We start from the raw sequence: 26,446 nt of genomic DNA on the forward strand, positions 1-26,446 counted from the left end.
GACCAACCTAGCTTTTCCAACCTTGTAATCTGTATTTGTATGTGGCTGTGAACGTGGGTGGGAAAGTTAGTGCCACTTTATTATCTTACTTAGATCAATTTAACTATAATAAAGTTTTTCATTAAACTCAGGAAGACCTGTCCTATGATTCTTATGATCACAGTGCATAAGCAGTTAAGTACTAACTGAATTGGCAAGTATACCCCTTTCAAACAAAAGAATCTGTTGTGCTAAAACAAAGAGAGGGCAAAGTGGAGCCATTTGACCCCTCTTCACCTGGTTGTAATACTAGTGAAGACTTCTGGATTCCCTTTTATGTTAGCTGCTGGATTCTTCTCATACTCTGTCTTTGCTTCTCTTTTTTTTTTGCCGCTTTCTCTTTGAATCTTCAATATTCAACCTGACCCTCAATTGTATCAGCCACTGATCATTTGTCATTTGCATCCTTTTTCTGCTTCATCATACTCTCTCTCTTTTGTCATCCAGGGAGCTCTGGATTTGTATGTCCTACCTTTCCCCCTTGTGGGTATGTGCCTTGAATGCAAATGAACTATCTCCTGTTTGGGATTGTTTTCGCTGGAAAGGCGGCGGCTAAGAGGGGATCTTATTGAAACATATAAGATGATTAGAGGTTTAGATAGGGTGGATAGTGATAGCCTTTTTCCTCTGATGGAGAAATCCAGCACGAGGGGGCATGGCTTTAAATTGAGGGGGGGTAGTTATAGAACCGATGTCAGGGGTAGGTTCTTTACCCAGAGGGTGGTGAGGGATTGGAATGCCCTGCCAGCATCAGTAGTAAATGCGCCTAGTTTGGGGGCGTTTAAGAGATCCGTAGATAGGTTCATGGACGAAAAGAAATTGGTTTAGGTTGGAGGGTCACAGTTTTTTTTTTTAACTGGTCGGTGCAACATCGTGGGCCGAAGGGCCTGTTCTGCGCTGTAATGTTCTATGTTCTATGTTCTATGTTTAAAGGCTGCCCACTGTTCTGTTACAGTTTTGCCTGCTAGTCTTTGATTCAAACATGGTCATATTGACATAAAACATTGAAATAAACATGCTGCCTCTTCAATGAATGGCAGAGATATTTGTAAAATGTGCTCTGTTAAGATCTAGTTTTACTGCAGCATCGAATGCAAACCTCTACAAACTCTCTCACATAAATATTTGCCTTTGTAACAAGTGTAATAGAGCTCCAGTCTGAAACTTCATTAAACGTCTTGGAATTTTCAAATGCATTTTAACCTGATTTTAACCTGATTCTAACCTGATTCTGTGGTGCTTCCCTAGCACATTAAAAAAAATACATGAGAGGAGCAGCTTAGTGTTATAACTTAGTGTTATACATAGTTAAATACTAGCAGCAATACCATTCTCACCACACCCCACTTCACACTATCCATCAGAGACCAGTAACTCCACAGTTAAACTTTGATTAATTACTGTGGTCTACAATGTATTAATTAGTATTTATAGAAGTTATTTAATTGTTTTTTTAAAGATTTTGTACTTAGGGCGGCACGGTGGCACAGTGGTTAGCACTGCTGCCTCACTGCACCATGGACCCAGGTTCGATTCCAGGCTTGTGTCACATTCTGTGTGGAGTCTGTATGTTCTCCCCGTGTCTGTGTGGGTTTCTTCCGGGTGGTCTGGTTTCCTCACACAGTCCGAAAGGCGTGCTGGTTAGGTATATTGGCCATGCTAAATTCTCTCTAGCTGTATCCAAATAGGCACCAGAGTGTGGCGACTAGGGGATGTTCACAGTAACTTTATTGCTGTGTTAATGTAAGCCTACTTGTGACACTAATAAATAAACTTTAAAGAACTCTTGTGGATTTCAAATTAATGTTAAATTTAAACTCGCGATGTATTTGTATTTAGAACGAATTATTCCCATGTGTAACCTTTGGGGGGCAGTGTATGATAGTACATGTGTACATTTTTGATCTTATGCATTCTTAGCCAGCTTTATAAGTAATGACAAGGGACCATGTTATGATTAATTACCGAAATTCAGTTTTAAAAATAGTATCTTTTTAAAAAGGTTTCTTTTCTAATTTTTGACAGGAAATCGCAACTTACCATACCAAGAATTTGCAGGAAAAAAAATCACAATTTTAAGAGACACTATAATAATGATATTGCCTGTACATGGGTAATTCCGATAAATTTCTAATAGCACTGATGCTTTCATATTATTTTGCTTCTTCCTACCATTGAAGTTGCTGATGTTCACTCTGATTTTTAAAAATTATTTAATGGAATCTGAATGTAGCTGGAAATGCCAACATTTGTTCTCCATCTCGAATTGCTCCTGAGATGAGCAATATTCTCAAGTACATCTGGTGTAGGTACACCCACAGTGCTATTGGGACGGGAGTTCCAGAATTTAGACTCAGCGATAGTAAAGTAATGGCGATATAGTTCCAAGTCAGGGTGGTATGTGGCTTGGAGAACTTGTAGGTGATGGTGCTCCCATCTTATCTAGTCATCCACGAATTGTAGAGGTATATGTCAGTAAGTCTTCAAACTAGGATCTAGAAAGTCATAAATGGAATCAGATTTTCTGTTATCTGTCTGCAATTCTAACAGTGACTGGGAACTATATTAACATTGAGAATTTATCACTAGAGGGCATCAGCTCATCAGTTGTGTTGCATTTATGAGCGTACAGGCATGGAGTTAACATGTTTTGTATTTATGTTAGTGGATTTTATTATATTACAAAATAATATTGACATACTCAGATGTGTTTCTTTTTAACGTCTTGCAAAAAAGAATATAAAAGGGCTGGTTAGCTTAGTTAGTTAGAACCAGGTGCTTTATTGAGGCATGGGTTCATTCCTTGTACCAGTGCGATAACCCCCATGGTCTGCATGGGGAATCACTGATTGACCTCCCAGTTGGGCTTGTTGAATACGAGCTCCGTGAGGATTGGTAATGAGCCAACCAGGTGGAGCTCGTATACCAAGCCCCATATAAAGCAAGACCCTGAGAGGGTCCACTAAACGTTTAGTCCTGGTCGGGACCTGTTGTGTTCACAACAGGCTTGTGGTTATTGTTTACTTTCATTTTGTGTAATAAAAGCATGGTTCCTTCACAGCTGACTTCTGGAGTTATTATAAAGAGCAGAGGTAGTTCTTGGGGGCAGTCTCTTCCACTTGCCCTATTGTGATATAATGGCATCATTGAGCCATGATTAGCAAACCTTGCATAACACAGGCAGTACATACAGAGAGAAGAATGAAACATCAGTGTTGTATTCTGTCTTATGACTGAAAAGTTATGCAATGTAATTTATTTTTGTTTGTGTCCAAATGAATAACTGGAATTTCAAGCATTCTAAATTAAATCCTTGGGCTGAAATTTATGGGTGTTGAAGGGGCCATACTACTCACCCACCCTGAAGCAAGTTGATTCTAAACTGACCGACCAACTTTAAGTAACGACACCTTGCTGTGATAACACACTCTGGGAGACCCAAGCAAGCTCTCTCAGTCTCAGCAGTGCCAGAACTCAATGGAGGGCAGTGCTGGGACTTCAAGCAGTTCCACAAAGATTGACAATGGACACTGGACCGAGGTAAGTCCTGGGCTTTTTGGGCTGGTGGGTTTGAGCACTCTTAGGATGGGGGGTGGAGGGGTGGTGGCGATGAATGGGTTTCCCACCTGGTGAGTTTTGTTGCCGTTTCACCCATAATTTACATATGCACGATGCCAGCATTTACCAGTTTATGTCGGTACACCAAATAATTGATTTGGTCTTTTAATACACAAATTATGTATCTTTTTAGATTTCTGTAAAATAGGGAGATGCATTTCTCCCTCCCTCTTCTGAACTATATGTATTTTTAAAAAATCACCTGCAGCTGAAAGAACAAAACTTCAACAATATAATTTCACCAGAAAATCACTTTATTCAGTCATGCATCTATCGAATCACACATAAAATATTTACTGAGTTATTTAAATTCAATTTTAATATTTGTATCACTGTCAGTTGAAATGTCTCAAATTATTCTGAAATTATTTAATTTGTTACCCAATAAATGGACCAAAGTCTTAGCAGATTGTGATGAGTACACTTGATACTTTGATAATAGCTGTGGATATCAAGAACATCAAAATGGATGACAATTTTCAAAATGTCCCATATTGGCTCCTCCACCATACATAGAACATAGAACAGTACAGCACAGGAACAGGCCCTTCGGTCCATGATGTGGTGCTGAATATGACACCAAATTAAACTAATCCCTTCTGCTGCCCTTGGTCCGTTTCCAGATATTCATGTGCTTATCTGAAAGCCCCTTAAACCCCCTGTCGTATCTGCCAGCACCACCACATCTGGCAATGCGTTCCAGACATCTACCACTCTCTGTGTATGAAACCTGCCCCTCACATCTCCTTTGAACTTTTCCCCCTCTCACCTTAAGTGCATGTTCCCTAGAGTTAGACATTTCAACTCTGGGAAAAAGATTCTATCAACCTTTGGTAAACCACTGTTAGCTTATTACCTGTATATGTGACATGCCTGGACGCATCCCTGCCGGCCCTACCCGAGACTCCTCCCCCCCCGGTCCAGGTATAAAGGCGACTGCTCCCCACCCCCCTGCCTCAGTCTGGACCAGTTCATCGGCATGGGTGTGCTCCAAGTCTTTTGCTAATAAAAGCCTATTTGTTCTTGCATACAAACTAGTCTTTGCTCGATTGATGGTGCATCACAACCCTAACTATGCCTCTGCCTTAAGGCAGTTGGCTATTATGCAGTTGCTGAGGAAATGGTGGCTTGCAATAACCACTGAATGTTATTTGCAGTTTAGATACAAGAACATGCATTCATTTATCCAGGGTTCGCTGTCTACCACGATTTTGTCACAGAGGCGAACAGATGCTTTGTGGCTCCAACTATTAGAATCATTGATAGAATATATCTAAACTGGAAAATAGTAAGTTGAACTGTTAACCACCCCAGTTGTGAAGAACTCGTACCTATTGTCTACAGTTCATTTGTCCATGACTAACAAATGACAACCCCTCTTGGAGGGAGGTAACTTGGGTGTCTCTGGGGTCAAGACGACTTCTAAATTATATGTCGGCAATGCTGTGCTGTTGGTTGTGTGGTTTTATCTGATTAGCTGGAATACCCCTGTGCATTCTAAGGCCTCTCCTATGCCTTGACTCTACCAACCTGCACTTAGCTTTTTGAACTTAGATTTGTGCAATATGCGTTCTCATTCTAGAATCATAGAAACCCTACAGTTCAGAAAGAGGCCATTCAGCCCATCGAGTCTGCACCGACCACAATCCCACCCAGGCCCTACCCCCATATCCCTACATATTTACCCACTAATCCCTCTAACCTACGCATCTCAGGACACTAAGGGCAATTTTAGCATGGCCAATCAACCTAACCCGCACATCTTTGATCTGTGGGAGGAAACCGGAGCACCCGGAGGAAACCCACGCAGACACGAGGAGAATGTTCAAACTCCACACAGACAGTGACCTAATCCGGGAATCGAACCCAGGTCCCTGGAGCTGTGAAGCAGCAGTGCTAACCACTGTGCTACCGTGCTGACCAAAGATTATTGCAAAGTGAAGTTCTACCTATATAGTTATTTATATTTGTGTTCATATTAAATACCTATTTACATTTTTGTGCAACTTATTTTGTAAATCCATGGCTGCTTGCTCAGCTTCAGTCGCGTGACTTCACAAACTGTCATGGTCTTTTATAAGGGTACGTACTTAGTTTGGATTAGGCTAAAATGACATTTGCACTATTAAATCTAATTCCATATTCTGGCTGTGGGATATTAGACCCACTAAAGCCCAACCTCTAATGCTGCCTCTGGAATAGAGACAGAAGATCTAGTTGTCCAAAGATAAGGAGCTGGATTAAGGATGTTTCTTTTGAAATCCAAATCAAGTAAGCATCAATATAAGAACTGTTCAAGAAAAGCAATTTGAAACAATTATCTCGAGTATTCAGCACAGCACATGTTCCATCCCAACTTTACTCTTCCAATAAAAGTGCCTGCTGGTTTTTACTCATCTATTCCCGGATTTTAGATTAAATTCTAACTGCTTTGTGTTGAAGTGTCAGACTTCAACCTGAACTTTACCAAGAGGTTTTTTAGAAGTTCGTCTGTACCACATCAAATCCTACTGTACTGTACATGAATATTTGGTGGAGTACAGGCTGAAGTTCGATCAACTAGCTAAAGAGTGTTTCAAAGTGATTCACCCTCTAATAATATGACTGTGAAGCTTCCAAACTTTACTCATCACCTCTGTAATGGTGAATCCTGCGTAATTGAGAGTTCAAAGCTCACATTCAGCTACTTTGCAGCTTAGCATGTTGGAATACTAACAATTATAGAAGCAGTTATCACAAAAGGATATTTTACTTTTGCTGTAATATTAGAACCTGGAACACAAAGCAAGATCAAAATATAAGAATTGATATTATATTGCTCTGACGAAAAGTCATGCAGACTCGAAACATCAGCTCTGTTCTCTCTCCAGAGATGTTTCCAGACCTGCTGAGATTTTCCTGCATCTTCTGTTTCTTTTATCAAAATAAAAGCTTTTTAGTAAGCAGTTAATCACACTTAGTGTGATTTACATGAAATCATTTTTTAACTAAATATCTTTGTTTAAACTGAGTGATAATCAGATTGTGGTTTTGCAGTCATGTAATTTTTCACTATGGATTCCTATAATAAATTTAATACTGAACTGTATATGTAATCCATTCAAGTATCCTTGGAAAACACTGCTATGTGCATCAGGTTCTAGAAATTGAATAGGAGACAATGAAGAATCTTCAGGTGAGGCATGTATCGAGTAAAAACTGATCTCAAAAGGTGGCCCAAATTGGAAGGTATTGATTGATCACCCATTTTATACAGGGCCCGCTATTTAGTTCTATTTGGAACTGAATATCAGGCGCTGTGTATAATGGGCAGCTGAACCAATACAGCCAGATTTGGGCCACCACTCATTGTTCTACCCCTATTGCATATACAATAAAATTAACCTCAGTGCTTTAATAATGATACTGCTTTATTTTGTTAACTTTACCAAAACGGAAATTTTTTTTGTGACATGTTCACTAACTTTAGAATGGAATTATTCTCTGCTGGGAGGCACATATCATGCACTACTCAAAAAAAGAACATATTGGTTTATTATATCTATCGTTAAGCTAATGTCTACATTACAACAAATTGACATTAGGAAACAAATTTGCAGCAGAAATACCAATACTGCACAACACACTCGATGGAAGTAGTGTATTGGGAGAAAATTGTCAAGCAGGTGGAGACTTGAAAACAGCTAAAGAATAACTTTACTGATACAACTGGAACATAATGTAAACATTGCAACTACAATTACAAGCATTAATAAAGGAATAACTTAAAATTACAATGACCATTATCCATAATGAATATAGCTTGGGATAGAAAGGAAACTACATATGCCTCCCACTTAACTCTCATGCAATTATCGTTTTGCAGTTCACACCTTCACAAAATAATCCTATTTATCACCTCCTCCACGGATCCTGTATGAATAAATGTCAGAGAAATTGCCATTAGAGAGTTGTTGGGCAGCTTGTTTACTCCATAGTACAAGTGCCAGTGAAATTCATTCATTTAAAATCAATTCAGATTTTTTCCCTCCATAAAACGTTTACTTTTAAATTTTTTCATTTAAAAAAAAAACATGACAACCATAAATATGAACCATAAATATGGCACACTCCGATCTTATTTTACAAGTTCAACAAACTCACCACAGTTCCTACCAGGGTTTAGTTTTTGCTCCAATGTTAAAAATTCATTGTAATAAACATCTTCCTGCATTCCAAGAGATCTATACCAGATGTTCTATTATCTACAAAATATTTCGATAAAAATTCATCCTGTTACATACTAATTTTTTCCTGTTTGCTGTTAATTCCTTTTACCTGTGAGAAATTGTAATGGTGGCATTGATGTGTCATCAATTGTGCTTTGGCAGTTGTGAGAAAACATTTTATTTTGACGAGATTTAACAATTCCTGGTTCAAAAGGGCAGTTAACAATACTACTTATTGAGAATCAGATCGACATCCAATGAACTAAATCATTGAAAGATTACATTTGTAATCAACACATTTATTTTGTAGCCTTTTAGGATTTATCCATCAATTTCACATGGAATGGATGAATTTCAAATTGCTCCAACAACTGTTCCTGGTCAGTTAGGAAGAAAGGTTGCTAGATATTATATAGATGACAGCATTACATTATCTTTAACTCTATCACACGTGCTTTAATATTTGTAATACTGTGTTTAAAATGTTCCTTTTTAATGCACTTGACAATGATACTGAATGGACAGCTTCAAGACTGAAGCAGTTTGATTGAGGGCGAAAAGCATTATCCATAACTATGATCAACAAGCTGCAATGCACAGAAGCAGATGGTAAGACCTTGAGTGCAATTTTTTTTCTAACTTCCATTAATTTCTGGCATATTGTGCTCTTGAGCACAATATGTATTATGCTCAAGAGCACAGGCATTGTGAAGATTTACAAATGCTATCCTGCCAGTGCATCATAATCCAAACTAATTATGCAACTTAAAAGACTATTGACTGCTAACTGAAGTTCAGTCTGAGAATTAATTCCCGGTAAGACAGATGTCAAATTTTGTTTGACTCTCAGTCCATTACTTGTTATTTTCATCTTTTCCATCAAGCTGCATGAAACGGCTGAGACTTTTAACCCCCAGGTCAAGATTTAACTAAAATTCCTTCTTTAAGAAAATGGACTTGTGGTATTTTTCGCTAGCTTGCTATTTTTCACAAATAACTACCCCACACAAACTAGAGTTTTAAAAGAAGTCGGGTAAAATGTTACACGCAAGCCTCGTTTCAAGTAACTTTGAAAAGTTACTGCGTTTGTTCCACTATTTTCAACTATTTTCCAGTTCTCAAAATATATTTCCTGCAAGATATTTATGCACCAGTATCAATGAAACTCTTAACACTGAATTCTTTCAGTAATCTGCAGAAAACCAAAGGAAAAAAAAGGCAAGTTTGAAATGCTACCCACAACTGCATTTTTTTATACATATTGAGCAAATACAAGATTAGTGAAAATCTACATATTTTACAGGGAGAGTATGACTGACACTTTTGTACATGATCTGCATAAGTTAAACAATATTTACAGATAAGCTGTTAGTACGTTTGTCATCCAAAACTAAAGTTCTCTGTACATAAATTTTCAAAAACGTATCAAATGCCATTCTTTTAGAACTCAGCATAGTAAGTTAAATTTTTACTTTGTAAGTAATATAACTTTCGATATATAGTTGCCATGCAACTGAAATACAGTGTCGTCACTGAGTAAATGTCATGCTTTCATTTCTGACTCTGAACGGTCAGCAATTTAGAGGATTTTATCCTCCAGGAGGTAAAAATAGTTTGCCATAGCTTGCAAACAATGCAAGCTATTTGTAATTTTTAATCATTTGTAAAATCCCAGAACAAATTCAAAGTACAGCTATTTTATATGATCATGCTATTGACCTCTGTAAAAAGTACAAAGTTTTCAAGTGTTCATTTTGGAATGTGAGTATTCTATTTTATACTGTCTGAACGCATCCTGTTATAATGTTACCATTCAGTATTATTGCTGTTCCTCTGAGCTTTCCGTGCTGTTTTCTGTCTGTTGAGGTGCTTATGACATTCTGCAGTTTGAGAAACCACTTGACGTTATTTTAAGAGTGGTTATATTCTTTCTGAATAAAACACCTCTGGCCTTCGATACTTGCTTAGTTCAGTTCATTCCAACACATCGTGGTTCATTGGACATATTCTCAACTGAATGCCCCAATCCAAGAATATTTGGTTTTCTTTGCAATAATGCTTGCTCAGTCTGCTCATTAAGGCTAATACGGTCACTTGACTCTTAATATATTCCTTTAGCCCAAAGCCTCTCTAAGTGTCTATTCAGCTTTGCACTCTTTGTTGATGTCTTGCAGCTACTTGCAGGTGTGCACATCAGTCATGGTCTCACATCTCCGGCAGCGTACGTAGCAACACCATACAAACTTGCAGTCGCACCGCTCCACGTGTCGGACTACGTGCGTGTTATATCCCCGGCCACAGCACAGCAAGTTGCAACCATCAGCGGCGGGCGAGGTGCGGTTGCATTGCCTCCCGCGGGTCCCGTGGATCCCCACCTTCTTATCCTCCACACAGTAATTGGGTGACTTTTTAATATGCACCAGATCCTCCCTGTTCACGGGCACTTTCCGCTGCACCTTGTCTTTGCGGCGCACCTTTTTCTTGGATCTGTCCAGGATCTGGACGCTGTGCTCGTATTTCTCCTTAAGGAATTGGCCAATTTTGTCAAAGGAAGACATGGTCTTCCAACAAGTCTTCACAGCGCACGAGCCAGATACTCCGTGGCAACGGCAGTTCACAGACATCAATTTGGATACCGCCTGTCGGAGCCAACAAAAAGATACTTTTAGCACTAGAATCTTAAAAAAAAAGCCCAAGAAATAAGTTAATTAAAACAACCAGGAAAGTTCAGTCATTTTAAGTACTTCGAGTTTGTGGTTATACAGTAGTTACTGATCTCCAACACATGAGTCACTGGAGTTATACTGTTTATTGTGCCTCACTGCCCGTCACAAAATAACATTTATTGTGTGTTCTCTGTACTTAGAGTTCCGTCTCAGAATTGTTACTTTTGCAACGTCAAACATTAGTAAAAGTGATTTTATGAAATCTTAAAATGTTGCATTGCACTTAGCTGGGATGAGAATGTACTAAATGCAAACTCGAAAGTGTTGTGAAATTGTCTTTTCGACGTTTCCCTTAGTTTAGGCGCCTTCACATTCAAATTTGTCGCAATTGGAACGCCTTACATCAACTCTTGTGGAGTGTAAATCAGGTTTCAAGACAGGAAATTACTCCAAACCATCAGGAAAATGTCACTCATTTTGGCACCATTGCCAAATTGTGCATCGAAAGTGGATTACAGGTGAATTTACATTACATTTTAACTGCAGAATTAATGATAAGCAAAAGTGTCTTCTACATTTATGGCTCACCCTGTAATTATAATGTGCCCTGGAATCAGAGCAGGGCCTCCAGTGCCAGTCTAACTGGTACTGTCTTAGGTCAGTGCAAAAGTGACACCAAGCACACCCTGAACAGGACACTCCCAAGTTACCTTAGTACAATTACAGTGTTAGAAGTATTCACAGATTAATATATTGTTGATATAATTAAGGCATAACTGTAAAATTCATCAATGCACATATTCTCAATGTTTTGCTTAATAAGATAAATTTCGCAGGAGCGGATTGAATTCTTGTTTACTTTTCATTATAAGTAACAAATACAAATTCTAATCACAACAGATGCAGTTCAGCCAGTTTCTGTTATGTCCCTTCATTGTTTACAGTGGAATTTTTAGATATCTCTAGGGTTCGATTTTTCACATAATCCAAGTTGTGAGTACACACTGAATGACATCAGCAGCATCCATGCACTACAAGTATAGCATGTTAAACCCACTCAAATTTGGATTGAGCCTTTTGGTTTGGCGGTTAAGGGTCCCAGTCCCTCTCAAGACAGTCCTGGCGAGTGGAGATTGAGTTAACAGCCAGTGGGCTACAGGAGCCTGGAAGGAGTGGCCGCTAGAGCCGTGATATCGTTCTGTCGGACAGCCTGAAGAGTTGGGTTCCTATGTGACAAGTACACAGGTTGGTTAACTTGCATCTAATGAGTGTGGGATCTTGCTGTTCTTACCCATTCCTTGTGGCTCACGAATCTCATGTAGGACTAGATCCAGACTAGGAATCATGGGGGTGGGGAGGTGTCAGTGGGGCGAATTCCTGCATGAGCTACCAAGTTAAAATATGTACATTTTTTACAGATACACTACGGAAAGCATCCTTTCCAGATGTATCACAGCTGGGTTCAGCTCCTACTCCGACCATGACCGCAAGAAACTACAAAGGGTTGTGGCTGAAGCCCAGTCCATCACGCAAACCAGCCTCCCATCCATTGACTCTGTCTCCACTTCCCGCTGCCTCAAAAAAAGCAGCCAGAATAATCAAGGATCCCACGCACCCCGGACATCCTCTCTTCCATCGGGAAAATGATAGAAAAGTCTGAGGTCACGTACTAACCGACTCAAGAACAGCTTCTTCCCTGCTGTCATCAGACTTTTGAATTGACTTACTTTATATTAAGCTGATCTTTCTCTACACCCTAGCTGTGACTGTGCCACTACATTCTGCACTCTCTTTTCCTTCTCCCCTATGTACTCTATGAACGGTATACTTTGTATAGCGCACAAGAAACAATACTTTTCACTGCATACCAATACACGTGGCCATAATAAATCATATCAAATCACTTTTGTAAAACAGCGTCCTTAATCAGATAACAGTTGTGTTGCCATCAGATAACAGTTGTGTTGTTTTATTATTGATAGATGGAGGGAAGCCTGCAACATAATTGTCAGTGGCGCCTGTTTAATTTGGCGAGGCAGACTTCCTCCTCCCTACCTGCCGGCCAGCCTCGTTGTTATGCAGGATCATGGTTTGGCGAGCTTCCTTCTCGGGCCCCATTTCCCCGGCTTTCTCGGTCGAGTGGATGAACCGGCGGCTGAACGCCGTGCCGAACTGGATGTCGTCCGAGCAGCCGCCCCAGTGCCAGCCCTCGTCGGCGGAGCCGCCGCTCCGCAGGCTGGCGTCGCAGGAGCACTCGGTCAGGTTGCCGGCGCTACAGGCGCGGGTGAGCGAGTGGACCAAACCCGCTGCCATCACCGCCTGGATGAAGGCGCTCTCCTTAGTACCTGAGAGAGACAGAGAGATCACAGTCACTGGGAGGAAAGGAACAGCTTCCCCCTCTCCAAGAGGAAACATTTTTAAAAAGACTTATCACCGTCTCTGCCCAATTATAACGCTGCTTTTGCGCCGAATTTTGAAGCAATTGGCGGATTTCCCACCCACTTACTCTTTCCCGTGCACCAACAGGGGTCAGTAACTCTCATTTCCAATACACGTGTCGGGTGAGTAGGTTAGCGTGTTTCCCCCCAATGAATATTTAACAAATGATAAATTATTTGTTTTATGGCCCTTGGTTTACATGAGGGGGGGGGGGGGGGTTGCAGGCGGCAGCTACTACTAAAGGACCCCGACCACCAGCCTGCCGATCTCCCATTTCCATTTCGCTTGAAATATGCTCGGGTGACTTCCTGCACACACACACTGCTGGACGATGATAGAGATCAAACACTTTTTCTTTCACGTGAATTCATTATTGCCTTTCCCCAGCTGCGGGCTGGGCATTGAACCGCGCACAGCCTCTGATTCTGCAACGATTAGGAAAAGCGACTTTGTAACCTGGAGAAAAAACGACTTCACCTCTCGTTATCCAACCCAAGCAAGCCTCCTTTCTCTGTTCGCCTTCGTTATTCAATGTACTGCACCATTTGTGTAACATAGAATTCACAATTGGTCGTGATACTTGAGACAGGTGCAGTGTGTATTAAAATGAATTAAATTCACATTTACTAACTTCATAAAGTAAAATTTAATGTGTATCCCACAGGGAAATAAGTAAAATGTCATGAATTTATTTTTAAACGTCAAATGCCCTGTAGATTTCGGTTTAAAACTATATATATACTGTTTTCCGAGCTGAAATACTGCTTATGTTCATTTGAAATTTACTTGAATTGTTTTTCTTCGAATTCTCCCCCTCCCCAGTGTTCTGAAACGTGTAGCATCACAACACTTGATCAGGGTCAAAGCGCTTGTTGAGAAAGTTAACAGAAACCACATGGGGACATTCTGACGAAACTACATAATAACCTGCTCACCAGCCTATTGCAGCTGTTCGCTGGACAGAATCGCTTATTTGATGTTTCACAAGTCAGTCCAGTTAACACACTACCCTGAGAGTACAGTAAAGCTCGCGATTACGACCAAAGTTTTAATTTAAAACCAATGGGAGTGTTAAACAGCTGCTGTATTCTACGGAAATGTGGGACATGTAATCAATCTATGGCATCTTTGCTTTTGTTCGAAGCGATTTTATGTTTCCACTTAATTATCGGAAGCAACGATTTCGGGCTCTTCCCCCATAGGAATTAGGGGCAGAAGTAGGCAAATTCGAGCCTGCTCCGCCATTCAATCAGATCATGACTGATCTCTCCCTAGTCTCAAGTCCACCTCCCCACCAGTTCCCCATGTCCCCTTATCCTTTTATTTTATTAGAAGTATATCTATCCTTCTTGAAATCATTCAATGATCCGAGGCGCAATGGGACCGCGAGTTCCACAAATTCACCACCATCTGCGAGATGGTGAGTTCCTCCTCATCTCAGTTTTAAATCTACCGCCTCACAACCTTGAAATATTAAATACTGATTTCAATCCAGGTGTTAAAATGAAAAGTACATTTTGGTGCATTTGACTTACCACTGGTTAACTCGTAGCCAAATACAGAGTAGTCATTCGTGATAGAGCAGTTCCACCTTTCGTATTTAAACTGATTCTGGCATTCGTAGATACCAATGCGTGCTCCTTCTTTGATGGTAGGCAAGATGGTAGGCTTCTTTTTACACAGATCTTTCTGCTTGCTTGAAAGTGGCAAAGCGAGACAGCCCATCCTCTCGTTAGCTCCACTAACGGTTCCTAGCCACCTGTTGTAAGCATATAAGAAAGGCACATCGCTGACACAAACTGTGCATCACACACAAAATAAAACGAATCTCTTTTCAACGATTTACTTACATCCAATTTCCTTGGCAGCAGTAGGGAAAGAGTATTAGGATGACTGCGAGTAACCCGCAGCAGCGAAATAATCCAAAAGCTGCCCCTTTCTCCATGACGGAATCATTTATTAACTCGTGTCACGCGAAGGTGTCACGGTTGTTAATGTAATTGAAAATCGGCCCAGATTGTTGCAAGTGTAAGGAGATTATCCTTCAGAGTGGCCACACTATCCATGCTGTAATCCTGTGAGGTTCGACAAAACAGGATTCTTCTGAGACAAGAGTGTGAAATAGATTCGGGATAACCAATTCACACACACAACATTTGGGGCAAATCTTTGCGAAAGGGCGAATTCGATTCGGCGTTGTGTGTTGCCTCTGACTGCCAATCCCTGAGATCCCGCCCATCTACACTTTCCATTGGGCGAACGCGAGGTTAAAATGAAATGGACCAGTGCGACGATTGGTTGCTTTGCCCTGTGACACCAGGACTCTGAGCAAGTGGTATTTCACCTAACTTACCCGCTTTAACGTGTAACCTCGACCACGAGGGAGCTTCAGTCCTGATGCGGGCGGCAGTAAGCTGTTTGACAGACCCTCTCAAGTTCAATTAGCGCTGAAATCATGGTTGATGTTCTTAAAATCTGAACTCGGTCACAGACTTGTTCCTGCACTATACATTCCGCACGTTTCATTACCAGAATATCATTACCGGAAGCCACTCTGTTCACCTCGATAGTTATTTCGGTGAACGAGAAGATTCTGCAGCCGACTCACTCTGTATAGTTCCAGTTCGAAAGGGCGGAATACAGTACCGACTGCAACAAGTGACATCCAAAAAGTCTGTCGAAATGATGTACTGTGTAAAACAATACCCCTCGAAACCTTGTACAAGTTCTAGGCGAAAACAATGATTATGCAAAAACGCTTTGGAAAAATTACCCCACTCGTTTCTAAATTGCAGAGCTAGGGCAGAGCGCTAATGGATATGGATAAGGTGATAAGGGGGTGTTTTCTAAATGTTAAACTGGCTGCGTTGGTGGAAGCGTTCTTTTTAACAAGTGCACAGAGAATGAGATGTCAGCTGTTACAGTCATGTACATAATCCATCAAATTTTGTTGGAAATATATTTTGTAAATATCGAGAGCTCAATCGATATATCGAAAGTTTAATTCATGTATGTGGTTGATTCCACGTGGTCTGTTAAATGTGGCCAGTGGAACATTTCTACAAAACATCTGATTTCATTTTATCTGGAGTTTTAGCCGGAAAACCGACTTCAATTTATGAAGTGCAGTAACATTCTTCCAATTTCATCCTTCCCTCGAAGCTTGCGACCATCAGTTTGACTGATTGTACCGGCGTGGTAGTCTGGTCAATATTGACAATGAAAGTTAGTGCTTATTAAAGTCTAAAATCCGAATTAACATTTGAATGTCCATTCGGATGATGTGTTTAAACTGGTAAAGTTCGATTGAACTATGTCGGTCGCTATCAAGTGTCTACAGCGTTAGTTCGTTTGTGGTTAACGGTGCCTCATATTTCCAGTGGCATGTTATAAATAATTTTCTTCGATTTATAGAACGTTTGCAATAGTTGAGCAAACCGAATGTTTGCAAAGCTGACGTATTTTAAATTATATGCGTTTTTGATTTGTTCACCATTTCATTCGGCAGTTGCAATATCAATACCTAACCCTTCAATCCTCATCTCGTACACTTTCTTACTCCAACTGATGAACAGCTTAGACCACCCCGTCATCGCATATTTGGGCATTAAGTAGTTCCAGGCTTCATAAAATACCCACCAACTGCAGAACGGGGTTGTTACTGAATATTCGTATGGACAGTTTACGATTTTTAATCCAAGCCCCCAAGTTTGTCTTTCATCTGTTTTCCCGAATGTGGTTTTAGTGTGACCCCCATTTCTTGACCAATCTCTCCACAGCACCTCGTTTAATTGATCACTCACCAACACAGAGGGACGTACCTCAGGCTGTATGAACTATTCTGCCAAAGTGATTCAGTAGGAGAGAGCTAACATTTCCTCAAAGCGGGCTATTATAGGCAGATTATTTGTGATTTTTAAAAAATTGAAATACTTGCCCATCTTACTTCTTAATGTTCCCAATTTGGTAAGAAAAAGCGGATTTGTTATTAATTTTGAAATTAATTCTGGAATTGTGTAACTCGGAATTAACATCTCGGGTACATTTGTTCATTTCCATTTAGTTAAGATAGGAATTTGGCGCACATGTTGCAGTTGGTTGATTTTGTCTTATAACGCGTTAGTGATGAGTAAGTGATTGCTTGGCAACAAGGAATCTTCCACATCTGAGAGGCAGACTTCATGCTACAGTAAATTTCCAACCTCACTGAATCAATTTGTCTCAAAGAATACAATAGGAATCATAAGTGGAGTGAGGCACTCGAGTTATTTCAAATGAAGACTTAAAATTAGTTTCATCTGCAGCATATAATAGTTAAGGACGAATGAGAGAATTGGGGGGTGGGACGAGGGGAACAAGAGTGTACAGTAGTATTTGAAACCGGTGGTAAAATCTGAATGCGTTCTAATATAACAATTTCTAATATGTGCATATTGTTATATTGTTCATATTGTTTGAGTATCACGAATCGTCCAGTTATATTTTAATATATAGTTCCGGATTCCAACTGTAAACGTTGTTAGCGATGTAATTTAATCAGGGCACGTTACTAAAGTAGCCGATTTTATTATTTTTTGAACACTATAATCGGAAAAGAGAATTGTGCTCTCAAAAATGGTACAATTTTCTTTCTCCCTAGGCAAATGTTGCAATATATTAATTATACATTTAGTTAAAGTAGTGACTCGAAGTGAAAAGACTGCATTTATCAGACTTCCAGAATTCTGCTTTTCTATATTTTTATATATGTAGGTATATGTTTTATATGACACGCCATGGTTAAAGCATACACATGAACCATGCAGGTAGGAGAATCATCAAACATCTTTAATCATCAGTGTAGCTTTATTATTTTGTTGTGCCTACGGCTTAAGCGATTTAAGTTTGATTTCCAGAAATTGTTTCTTCGGATGAACTAATATACAAAACTGGCGAAGTATACGTTCTCCTCAATAGCTCCTTAATAAATTATTTCAATTAGCGCAAATTAACTTATATTGAACTTAAATTGAGCCCAATTTATTGTGTTCTCTCTTTTCTAATAAATTTGAATGTTGGTGCTTCGGAACAATAGATAATGAAACATTTAGGAACGCCATCCTTAGATCTGTCAGTCTAAATTCCAAAGAACTGCAGTTCGATATCCATTGCATGTTAAACGCCTGCTGGTAGTTTAAATAACTATATACGCCAGAATGTCTGGCTAGTACTTCAGTGCTCCCACATTATGGGGTATTCAAAGATTAGGGTAACTCTAACATTTAACGAAATATGAACCAGTTTAACTTTTGCTGCCCATATTAATATTAAACACTAAGAGTGAGAAACATTTTATTGCAGAAGTATAGATTGTTGTTTTCATTACCACTGCCCAGGAATGAAATTGAAAATATTTTACTCGTATTAATAGGACTTCAAGGAATGGCATTTGGCACATACTTGTTAATGAACACACTATATTTGACATAACTGCTGTTTTAAACGGTGGCGTGGTGGGCGTATTCTCTTTCGCCTCCTTTGTCGAAATATTCTGCAGTAAAGATTAGCCTCGCTATTCCAGCGCCTTAGGGGACCAAGAACATTAGCAGAAGTAAGCCGCATGGCAAGGTTATTTTTGTTTTAAATCAGCGTAACGCCATTACCCACTGCTTTGGAAAGGATCATATGAACCGAAGAGTTGATTCTAAATCAGAATAAGTGTCGATAATTGCCTGAGCCTTTCGGCTGAAACCAGCGAGTGTAACTATTACCCATGCAATAATGACGAAGACAATGTATTTAACAATAATGAAGTCGCTAACAAGTTGCTGCGAGGAGTGCAGGATACATCTCAATGTCGAGAGCTGAACCAATGTTCAGTGGAGTCTCTCCAATCCAGTCAAACGTCGATCTGTTTAACGCTATTTCCATATGAGGTTTAGTCACATTTTGGGAAGTTTTGTTCCCGTGTACTATCCATGCCTTATTCTCCAACTTCGACAGAGACTTTGACTGAATGCCCCACAGAAACGTCCGGACAACTTTTTGCGGGGATGAATTTCTTTTATTTTTGCCATTCGAGTCCTTCGAATTCAGGCGACACCAATTCATGAGGTTTTGACCATATCAGCCAGGGTTCGGGGTTCATTCGGTTTCTATTGCAAAGCGCTATTTTATTAAGATTTAATAAAACTAAAAGTGTTTTCTATGTGCTACTTTGCAGCAGCCTTTGCAAACACATTACCAGACTGTTACATATTTTAAATTCCAATAATGATATCTGTAAATAGTGTAATAAGTAAAAAATAAAAGTAGAATTTGTGCATTGAAAGTCTGAATTTAGTCTTCTCTATGAAGAGGATAATACTAAACATGTAATATGGACATTTGCTCCAGAAAACTAAACAAAATGTATCATTTATTTCATATTCTTATGTTTTATCTTAATTAGGCTCAAATTCTGCCTGATGACCTGAGGCTCATCTGTTTTTATTCATTCAAGGAGGCCAGCATTTATTGCCCAGCGCCAATTGCCCTTGAGAAGGTGCTGGTGAACCACCCTCTTGAACTGCTGCAGTACATGTGCTGTAGGGACATCCACTGAGCTGTTAGGGAGTGAGTTCCAGGAATTTCACTCAGCAATAATGAAGGAAGGACAATACATTTCCAATTCAGGATGGTGAGTGGCTTGGAGGGGAGCTTGCAAGTGATATTGCTCCCATATATCTGCTATTCTTGTCCTTCTAGATGGTAGTGGTCATGGGTTTGGAAGGTGCTGTCTATGGAGACTTGGTGAGCTCCTGCAGTGCATCTTGTAGATGTACACACTTCTGCTACTGTGCGTCAATGGTGGGAATGAATATTTGTGGAAGGGGTAGCAACCAAGTGGGCTGCTTTTCCTGGATGGTGCCAAGCTTCCTTAGTGTTGTTGGAACTGCACTAATCCAGGAAAAGGGAGAGTATTCCTTCACACTACTGACATCTGCCTTGTAGATCGTGGACAGGCTTTGGAAAGTCAGGAGGTGAGTTACTCATGCAAGATTCCTAGCCTCAGATCTGCTCTTGCAGCCGCAGTATTTATAAGGCTAGTGCAGTTGACTTTCTAGGCAGTGGTAAGCCCTAGAATGATAATAGTGGGGGATTCAGTGATGACAATGCCATTAAATGTTAGGGGCAATGGTTTGATTCTCTCTTGTTGGAGATGGTCAATGCCTGGCACTTGTGTGGCGCATATGTTACTTGCCATTTGTCAGCCCAAGCCTGGATATTGTCCAGGTCTTGCGGCATTTGGACATGGACTGCTTCGGTTTGTGAGGAATCATGAATGGTGCTGAACATTGTACTATCCTCAGCGAACATCCCCACTTCTGAACTTATGATGGTAGGAAGGTCACTGATGAAGCAACCGAAGATGCTTGGGCCTAAGACACTACCCTGAGGAACTCCTGCCGTGATGTTCTGGAGTTGAGATGATTGACCTCCAACCATCATAGTCATCTTCCTTTGTGCCAGGTATGACCCCAACCAATACCAGGACTTTCCCCCTGATATCGATTGACTCAGTTTTGCTAGGGCTCCTTGATGGCATACTCAGTTAAATGTTGCCTTGATGTCAAGGGCAGTCACTCTTAACTCACTTCTGGCATTCAGATTATTTTCAAAACTGCAATGGACTGAAATCCACCAGCTTCTGACTCAGAAGGGGAAATGCCAACTACTAAAATAGATTTATACAAAGTATGTAGTAACTTCACTCATCAGATTACCTGCTATGTTTGTTTGCATGTCTTTTTAAATTTGAGAATAAAATCCAATACCAAATAAATATAACATGTAAATTGCAATTAAGAGTACTGTTGCAAATTAGTTGTACACTAGATTGATGCATTCTGTGATATATAATATACACATTTACAATATATGATCTCTACAACTTTGCCTACATAAAGCATAGTGACACTAACCAAATTACAGAGAAGACTGGATATTGCATAGGGTTAACACATTGTCCTTCTATTCCCTTGAGCCTACATTTGAAACTAATTCAGCTAAATAAGGTGAGGAACTGCAAGATTCCTATGTCATGGATTTGGATGGATCCAATTCATTTTCCAGTGGGTGGGAATTTACCGTGGAAGACACATTATAATTCTGGTGCTACACTGGAAATTCACTCCAAAACTCCCTGATGATAGATGGCATGGGAAGTGGAAAATGTTCAGTATTGGATTTCATACCCCATTTATAGTGAAAGTTTGCTACTGATTACTTTGTGGTACTCAGAACAAATTGTCAATTTAAATCTGGTAAAAGGTCCTCAACCTGAAATATCAACTTTGCTTCTCTTTCTACAATTTCTGTCAAACCTGTTGAATGTTTCCAGCGCTTCTGTTTTTATTCCAATTGACATAGGAGCAGAAGTAGGCCAATCGAGTCTGCTCCACCATTCAATTTTGCTCTTGTTTCAAATTCATTCTCCTAGCGAATTGAAAGTTGAAGGCACCGAGTATCATTGAAGCTGATAGTTTCCAGATATAGCTCCAACAACTGTGGTGGTTGGGTGAACAGTGGTACAGAGAGCATCTTTGAGAACAAATTCATGGAGCCTTGCTGTTTGCCAACATTGAATACATTCAGCTTAAGACAATCTTTATACTACAGATTAGGTTAAAAACTAATGCTATTTATTTGAAAGGAGAAATCCAATTTATAGCCACCCATTTTTTGCCCATAAAATGGGTGTTCATACTCTGAAGTTTGAGTTGCAACCTTTATAGGTTTCCCAGTTTATACCTGGTAAATTGAAGTCATTCATAACAACTGCACCTTTTATTGTACACTTTCACTATTTGTACATTATTTCAATACAAAGTGCTCTGTCCACTTGCTCCTAGAATTTTTACAGCACAGTAGGAGACCATTGGGCCCATTGAATCTGTGTTGGCTCATTTGAGTCCCATGCTCTTGCCTATTTACTCTTTCATTCTTGTTTTCAAATATTTATTCCCTTCCCTTTTAAAATTTATTTTGACTGCTGCTTCAACTGTGGTTCCTGATAGGGATTTCATGTCCTCAAAATATTCTATTAAAAACAATTCTGATCTCCCTTTGTTCTTTTGGTAATGACCTTAAATTTGGCATCTTTTTACCGACTCACTAGACTATGGAAATTTTTTTTCAGACTGACCATTTCATAAACCTTTTGCGCCTTCTGAACCATAGCAGATGTCCAATCAGTTTCCTTCCCTTCATGTCTCTCATCCTTATTAATAGAATTTCTAGCCTGTTTGTACTCAGAATTATGAAATCCACCTGTATGGTCTTCCCTTTCCATTTCATTTTTTCGATTGTTACGATCTCTGTCGGGGCTGATCATGTTTACAAAGAAATATAAATCTTTGAGTGCCTGACAGAAGCACGCAAGATTTCCCATTTGTAGACCTTTACTGTAACAAACCAACTAGGGGTCATCATTTGAGGATAAGGAGTAAACCTTTTAGGACTGAGATGAGGAGAAATTTCTTCACCCAGAGAGTGGTGAATCTGTGGAATCCACTACCACAGAAAGTAGTTGAGGCTAAAATATTGTGTGATTTCAAGAAGAAATTAGATAAAGCTCTTGGGGCTAAAGGGATCAAGGGATATGGGGGAAGGTGGGATCAGGATATTGAATTTGATGATCAGCCATGATCAAAAATGAATGGCTGAGCAGGCTCGAGGGGCCAAATGGCCTCTTCCTGATTCTATTTTCTATGTTTCTAAAATTAACATCAATTAGACATTACTCAATAGGCAATTAATGCAGTAAATTACAGAAAAGGTACTTTTCCTGTTAACTAACGAACACAACCAAAAACTCCATGTCATGTTTATACTTCATGCCACGCACTCATCAGATATGTAACCTTGTAGATGAAGTCCCACACTCCTCCAAGCTGTTTAACAATACTTTTCACTGTATCCAATACAGGTGACAATAATAAATCAAATCAATAAAACTATCCCTGCTGCAAAAGGGCGAGTCTTCCAGCATCCTTTGAAAGTCCCTTTCCTTAGTCTCCTATCATTGAACTGACCTCCAGCAGCAAGGCAGCCTATGGGGGGTTCCTGGATATTTAAATCACTGATTTTTTTTTCTAACTGCAGATGATGATTCAAAACCTCTGGAATCTTGTGTGTTAGAAACTCTTCACTTCCACCTGCATCAGCCAGTTATCGTTGGTTGCAGTTCTTTGAAATCAAGGATGATGTTCATCAATCTTGCTGCGTGTTCGGATAACTGAGGAGCCCCATTCTGGATCCACAAGTTCTCCTACAATGGGGATGGGTTGTTACGCCAGGGGAGTGGGGTGGGGAGAGGGTGGGGGAGTGGAGCTACCACCCGAGGTTGGCTTCCCTCTTCTCTGCCGCCGTAGTTCTGCCTCACTCTCAAGTTGTTGCGCCTCAAAGTGGCTCGTGTCTTGATGGACCAGGTGGAGCCATGTCAAGCAGTCTGTAGCCTTCTCCTCCCAGCCAGTGGTGTTAATGCTTCCATGCTTTAGGGCGGCTTTGAGTGTATCCTTATAACTTTTCCTTTGGCCGCCCTTGGAGGGTTGACCAAAGGAGAGCTGGGCGAAGAGAACCTGCTGAGGGAGGAGCTTTTCGGGCATCAGGTCATAATGGCTTATCCATTCGTGTTGGTTCTGCAGGAAGCTGGTAGATACAGCTTCGTGGAGGATGCTAACATTGGTCCAGTGGTCCTCCCTTTTGATCCCCAGGATTCCTATAAGAGGCTTGGCCTATCTTTAAACATTACGAAGATGAAGGTCCTTCCCCAGGCCAGATGAGCATCTCCCAAACCATCCATGTCGTCGGGATGACTCAAGCATGTGCAGCACTACCCATATCTTGGCAGTCACCTCTCCCAAGAGATTATCACCAATGAGGAAGTTCAGCACCAAGTCAATTGTGCCAATGCTGCTGCCTTCAAGGTGCGCCAACAAGTCTTTGACAACAGGGACCTTTGGAAATCAACAAGTGTCCTGGTTTATAAGGCCATTGTGTTGACATTCTCCGGGACTGTCTACATTAGAATCCTTGAGAGCTTCCATTTGTGGCTTCAAATCAGAGTACATGTCATATCTCAGTCTAATTACCCAGTCCCATTAGCAACGTATAACTATGTACAGACTACACTGCACTGACCCTCATTTGGACATATGAGGATTTCCTCTCCCATAGCAGCCACCTCATGGGCAGAATTTGACTGAGTTGGCTGGAGTGGGCATGCGGAATGGGGGTGGTGGGGTTGCACCGGGAGAATCAGGCAGGAGTACCTACATCTGATTCTGATTCCTAGTATCAAGGAAAACTGTTTCCAGTTAAGTTGGGGAATCTTGCTTGCTGGCGGTGGAATGTCAATCAGGTTCATTAATGAGCCACTTGACACCAACTAACCCTGAGCCAACTGGAGTTTAATAGTGACTCTGGGTATTAAACAGGTCTCACGTGGGTCTCGTGACCCCACAACAAACCCTGTTGGGTATATTAGTATTTATTTATTCATTTTTGTTTATTTAAAAGTTTATTTATTTATTTTTGTTGCAAGTAGGCTTACGTTAACACTGCAATGAAGTTACTGTGAAAATCTCCTAGTCACCACACCCCAGCGCCTGTTCGGATACACTGAGGGAGAATTTAGCATGGCCAATGCACCTAACCAGCATGTCTTTTGGACTGTGGGAGGAAACCAGAACACCCGGAGGAAACGCACACAGACATGGGGAGAACGTGCAGACTCTGCACAGTCACCCAAGCCGTGAATCGAACCCAGGTTCCTGGCACTGGGAGGCAGCAGTGCTAACAACTGTGTCACCCTCATAGGTAGGGGTTCCTAATTGACAGCTGATTAGTGCCCAATCGAGGGATCCGACATTGGGAGGGGCTGCAAACATCCTTTGCCTCTGGCAGCCCACGCCTCTGGCAGCCCTTGCCCTGCCCTCTGGCAACACCTCCTTGTGACTTCCATTCTGCTCCATTCATGTCTCTAGGGATACAGGGTTGATGCTCTGGATAGACCTTGGCGCATTAATGGCAGCAGCCACTGTTGCTTGGCAATGGAGAGCTGACGGCCTCTCATAGCGAGGTAGCTCCTAGGGAGCAGGAATTGCAGGGTCCTTGATGCTATGGGTTGCTCAACCCTGGCTAGCAAGTGCCTGAGTGCACTTAAATGACATTGGGCCTCCCGCCTAGATGTGATGCAGGGCTCCCCTGGGGACCCCCATTGAAGGAACTATATCCCGGCCTATTGTCTTATCATTTAAGTAATCTTTTCATTTGTAATTCTTTTATCTTTGTCAAATCCATTGCCAACTTTAAGTGTATTTTTATACACTTAAAGTCAAGCAAAGATGTATAACAAACTTTCAGCATATCAGAATAAGTAATTGTAAAAAACTTTAGGTTATCGTATTTTCAAATATCAGAGTTTAAAATAAACCAGTAATGAAATAAGGGGATGAAATATAGAGATTATGTCCTCCTTCAATTTTGTGTTACGATTTGACTAAAACTCTGAGTCTGGTACTGGGTGTCCTAGAACAGTTGTGGTTTTTGTGGTAAATTGTGTAGTTCACACCAGTTGAATTATAAAGTATGGGATTTTAGTTCCCAATTGAAAATGTATCAAAACGAGTGGGTATTATTTCAATACAGTGTCCTCAGTTTCAACCCTAACATCCAGCAAAAGAGAACTGGTTAGTTTTTAAATTCACAGGAGATTTTCTTAACAGGAAGGGCTATCATTTCATGAATGTCAACTAGTGTGTGATCACCACTAAAACATTATGGAAGTTTCTGCCAGTTTTGCTGACAGCAGAAAAAAGGTTTTAATCCTGATACACTTAATCTTCCTCCATTATTCTATCCCTCCAGGAATGTTGAAAGTTGGTTACTAGAGGACAAGGAATACACAGTCTATGCTGGGTTAATGGCATCCCTCCATAACCTTACCATACTTTAGTACAGTACAATATAGCAAGGGGATCACCAAGAACAAAATTAACCACGACTGGCATCTAGAGGCTGAATTTCCAATGATTATCACACCACATCCTTTAAGCTGAATTTGCACTTCCAATTTATTTGCTTTTTTAATTCACTGACTGTGCCAGTATATAATTCCCATCCCTAACTGACCTCAAAAAGTGGTGGTGAGGCAATTACTTGAACTGCAGTCCATGTGGTGTTGGTACACCCACACAAATATGTTTTGTGCACCAGTGTACAGAATTGCTACTGGATAACTGTTCTCACATTGCCTATATATTGCACTGATCATTTTCCTCATACATTTTGCCTTACTTTTAGCTTTTTCCTTAAGCAGATTTTGATCCAGTGTCAGGTCTATGCTTTGTTAGTATCACAATAGTTGGCCGGAAGTGGAGAGTGAGCAACTTGGGGTAACTTTGTTATCCAGACGTGAGAAAAGTATGTCTGCATGGAAGGCCCCCAAGTTGG

General features: G+C 40.5%; 1 protein-coding gene across 1 annotated transcript; it reads right to left on the minus strand.

The window, feature by feature from the left end:
* Positions 1-10,039: 10,039 nt before the first annotated feature.
* On the minus strand, positions 10,040-14,915 carry wnt16 (wingless-type MMTV integration site family, member 16). Its single transcript, XM_078221164.1, has 4 exons — positions 14,821-14,915; positions 14,506-14,729; positions 12,587-12,876; positions 10,040-10,504 (listed from the first exon to the last, which is right to left on the minus strand). The coding sequence occupies exons 1-4, from the start codon at positions 14,913-14,915 to the stop codon at positions 10,040-10,042; spliced, it is 1,074 nt and encodes a 357-aa protein (XP_078077290.1).
* Positions 14,916-26,446: the final 11,531 nt, after the last annotated feature.

This window comes from Mustelus asterias, chromosome 9 (assembly GCF_964213995.1).
Source record: "Mustelus asterias chromosome 9, sMusAst1.hap1.1, whole genome shotgun sequence".
NCBI lineage: Eukaryota > Metazoa > Chordata > Chondrichthyes > Carcharhiniformes > Triakidae > Mustelus > Mustelus asterias.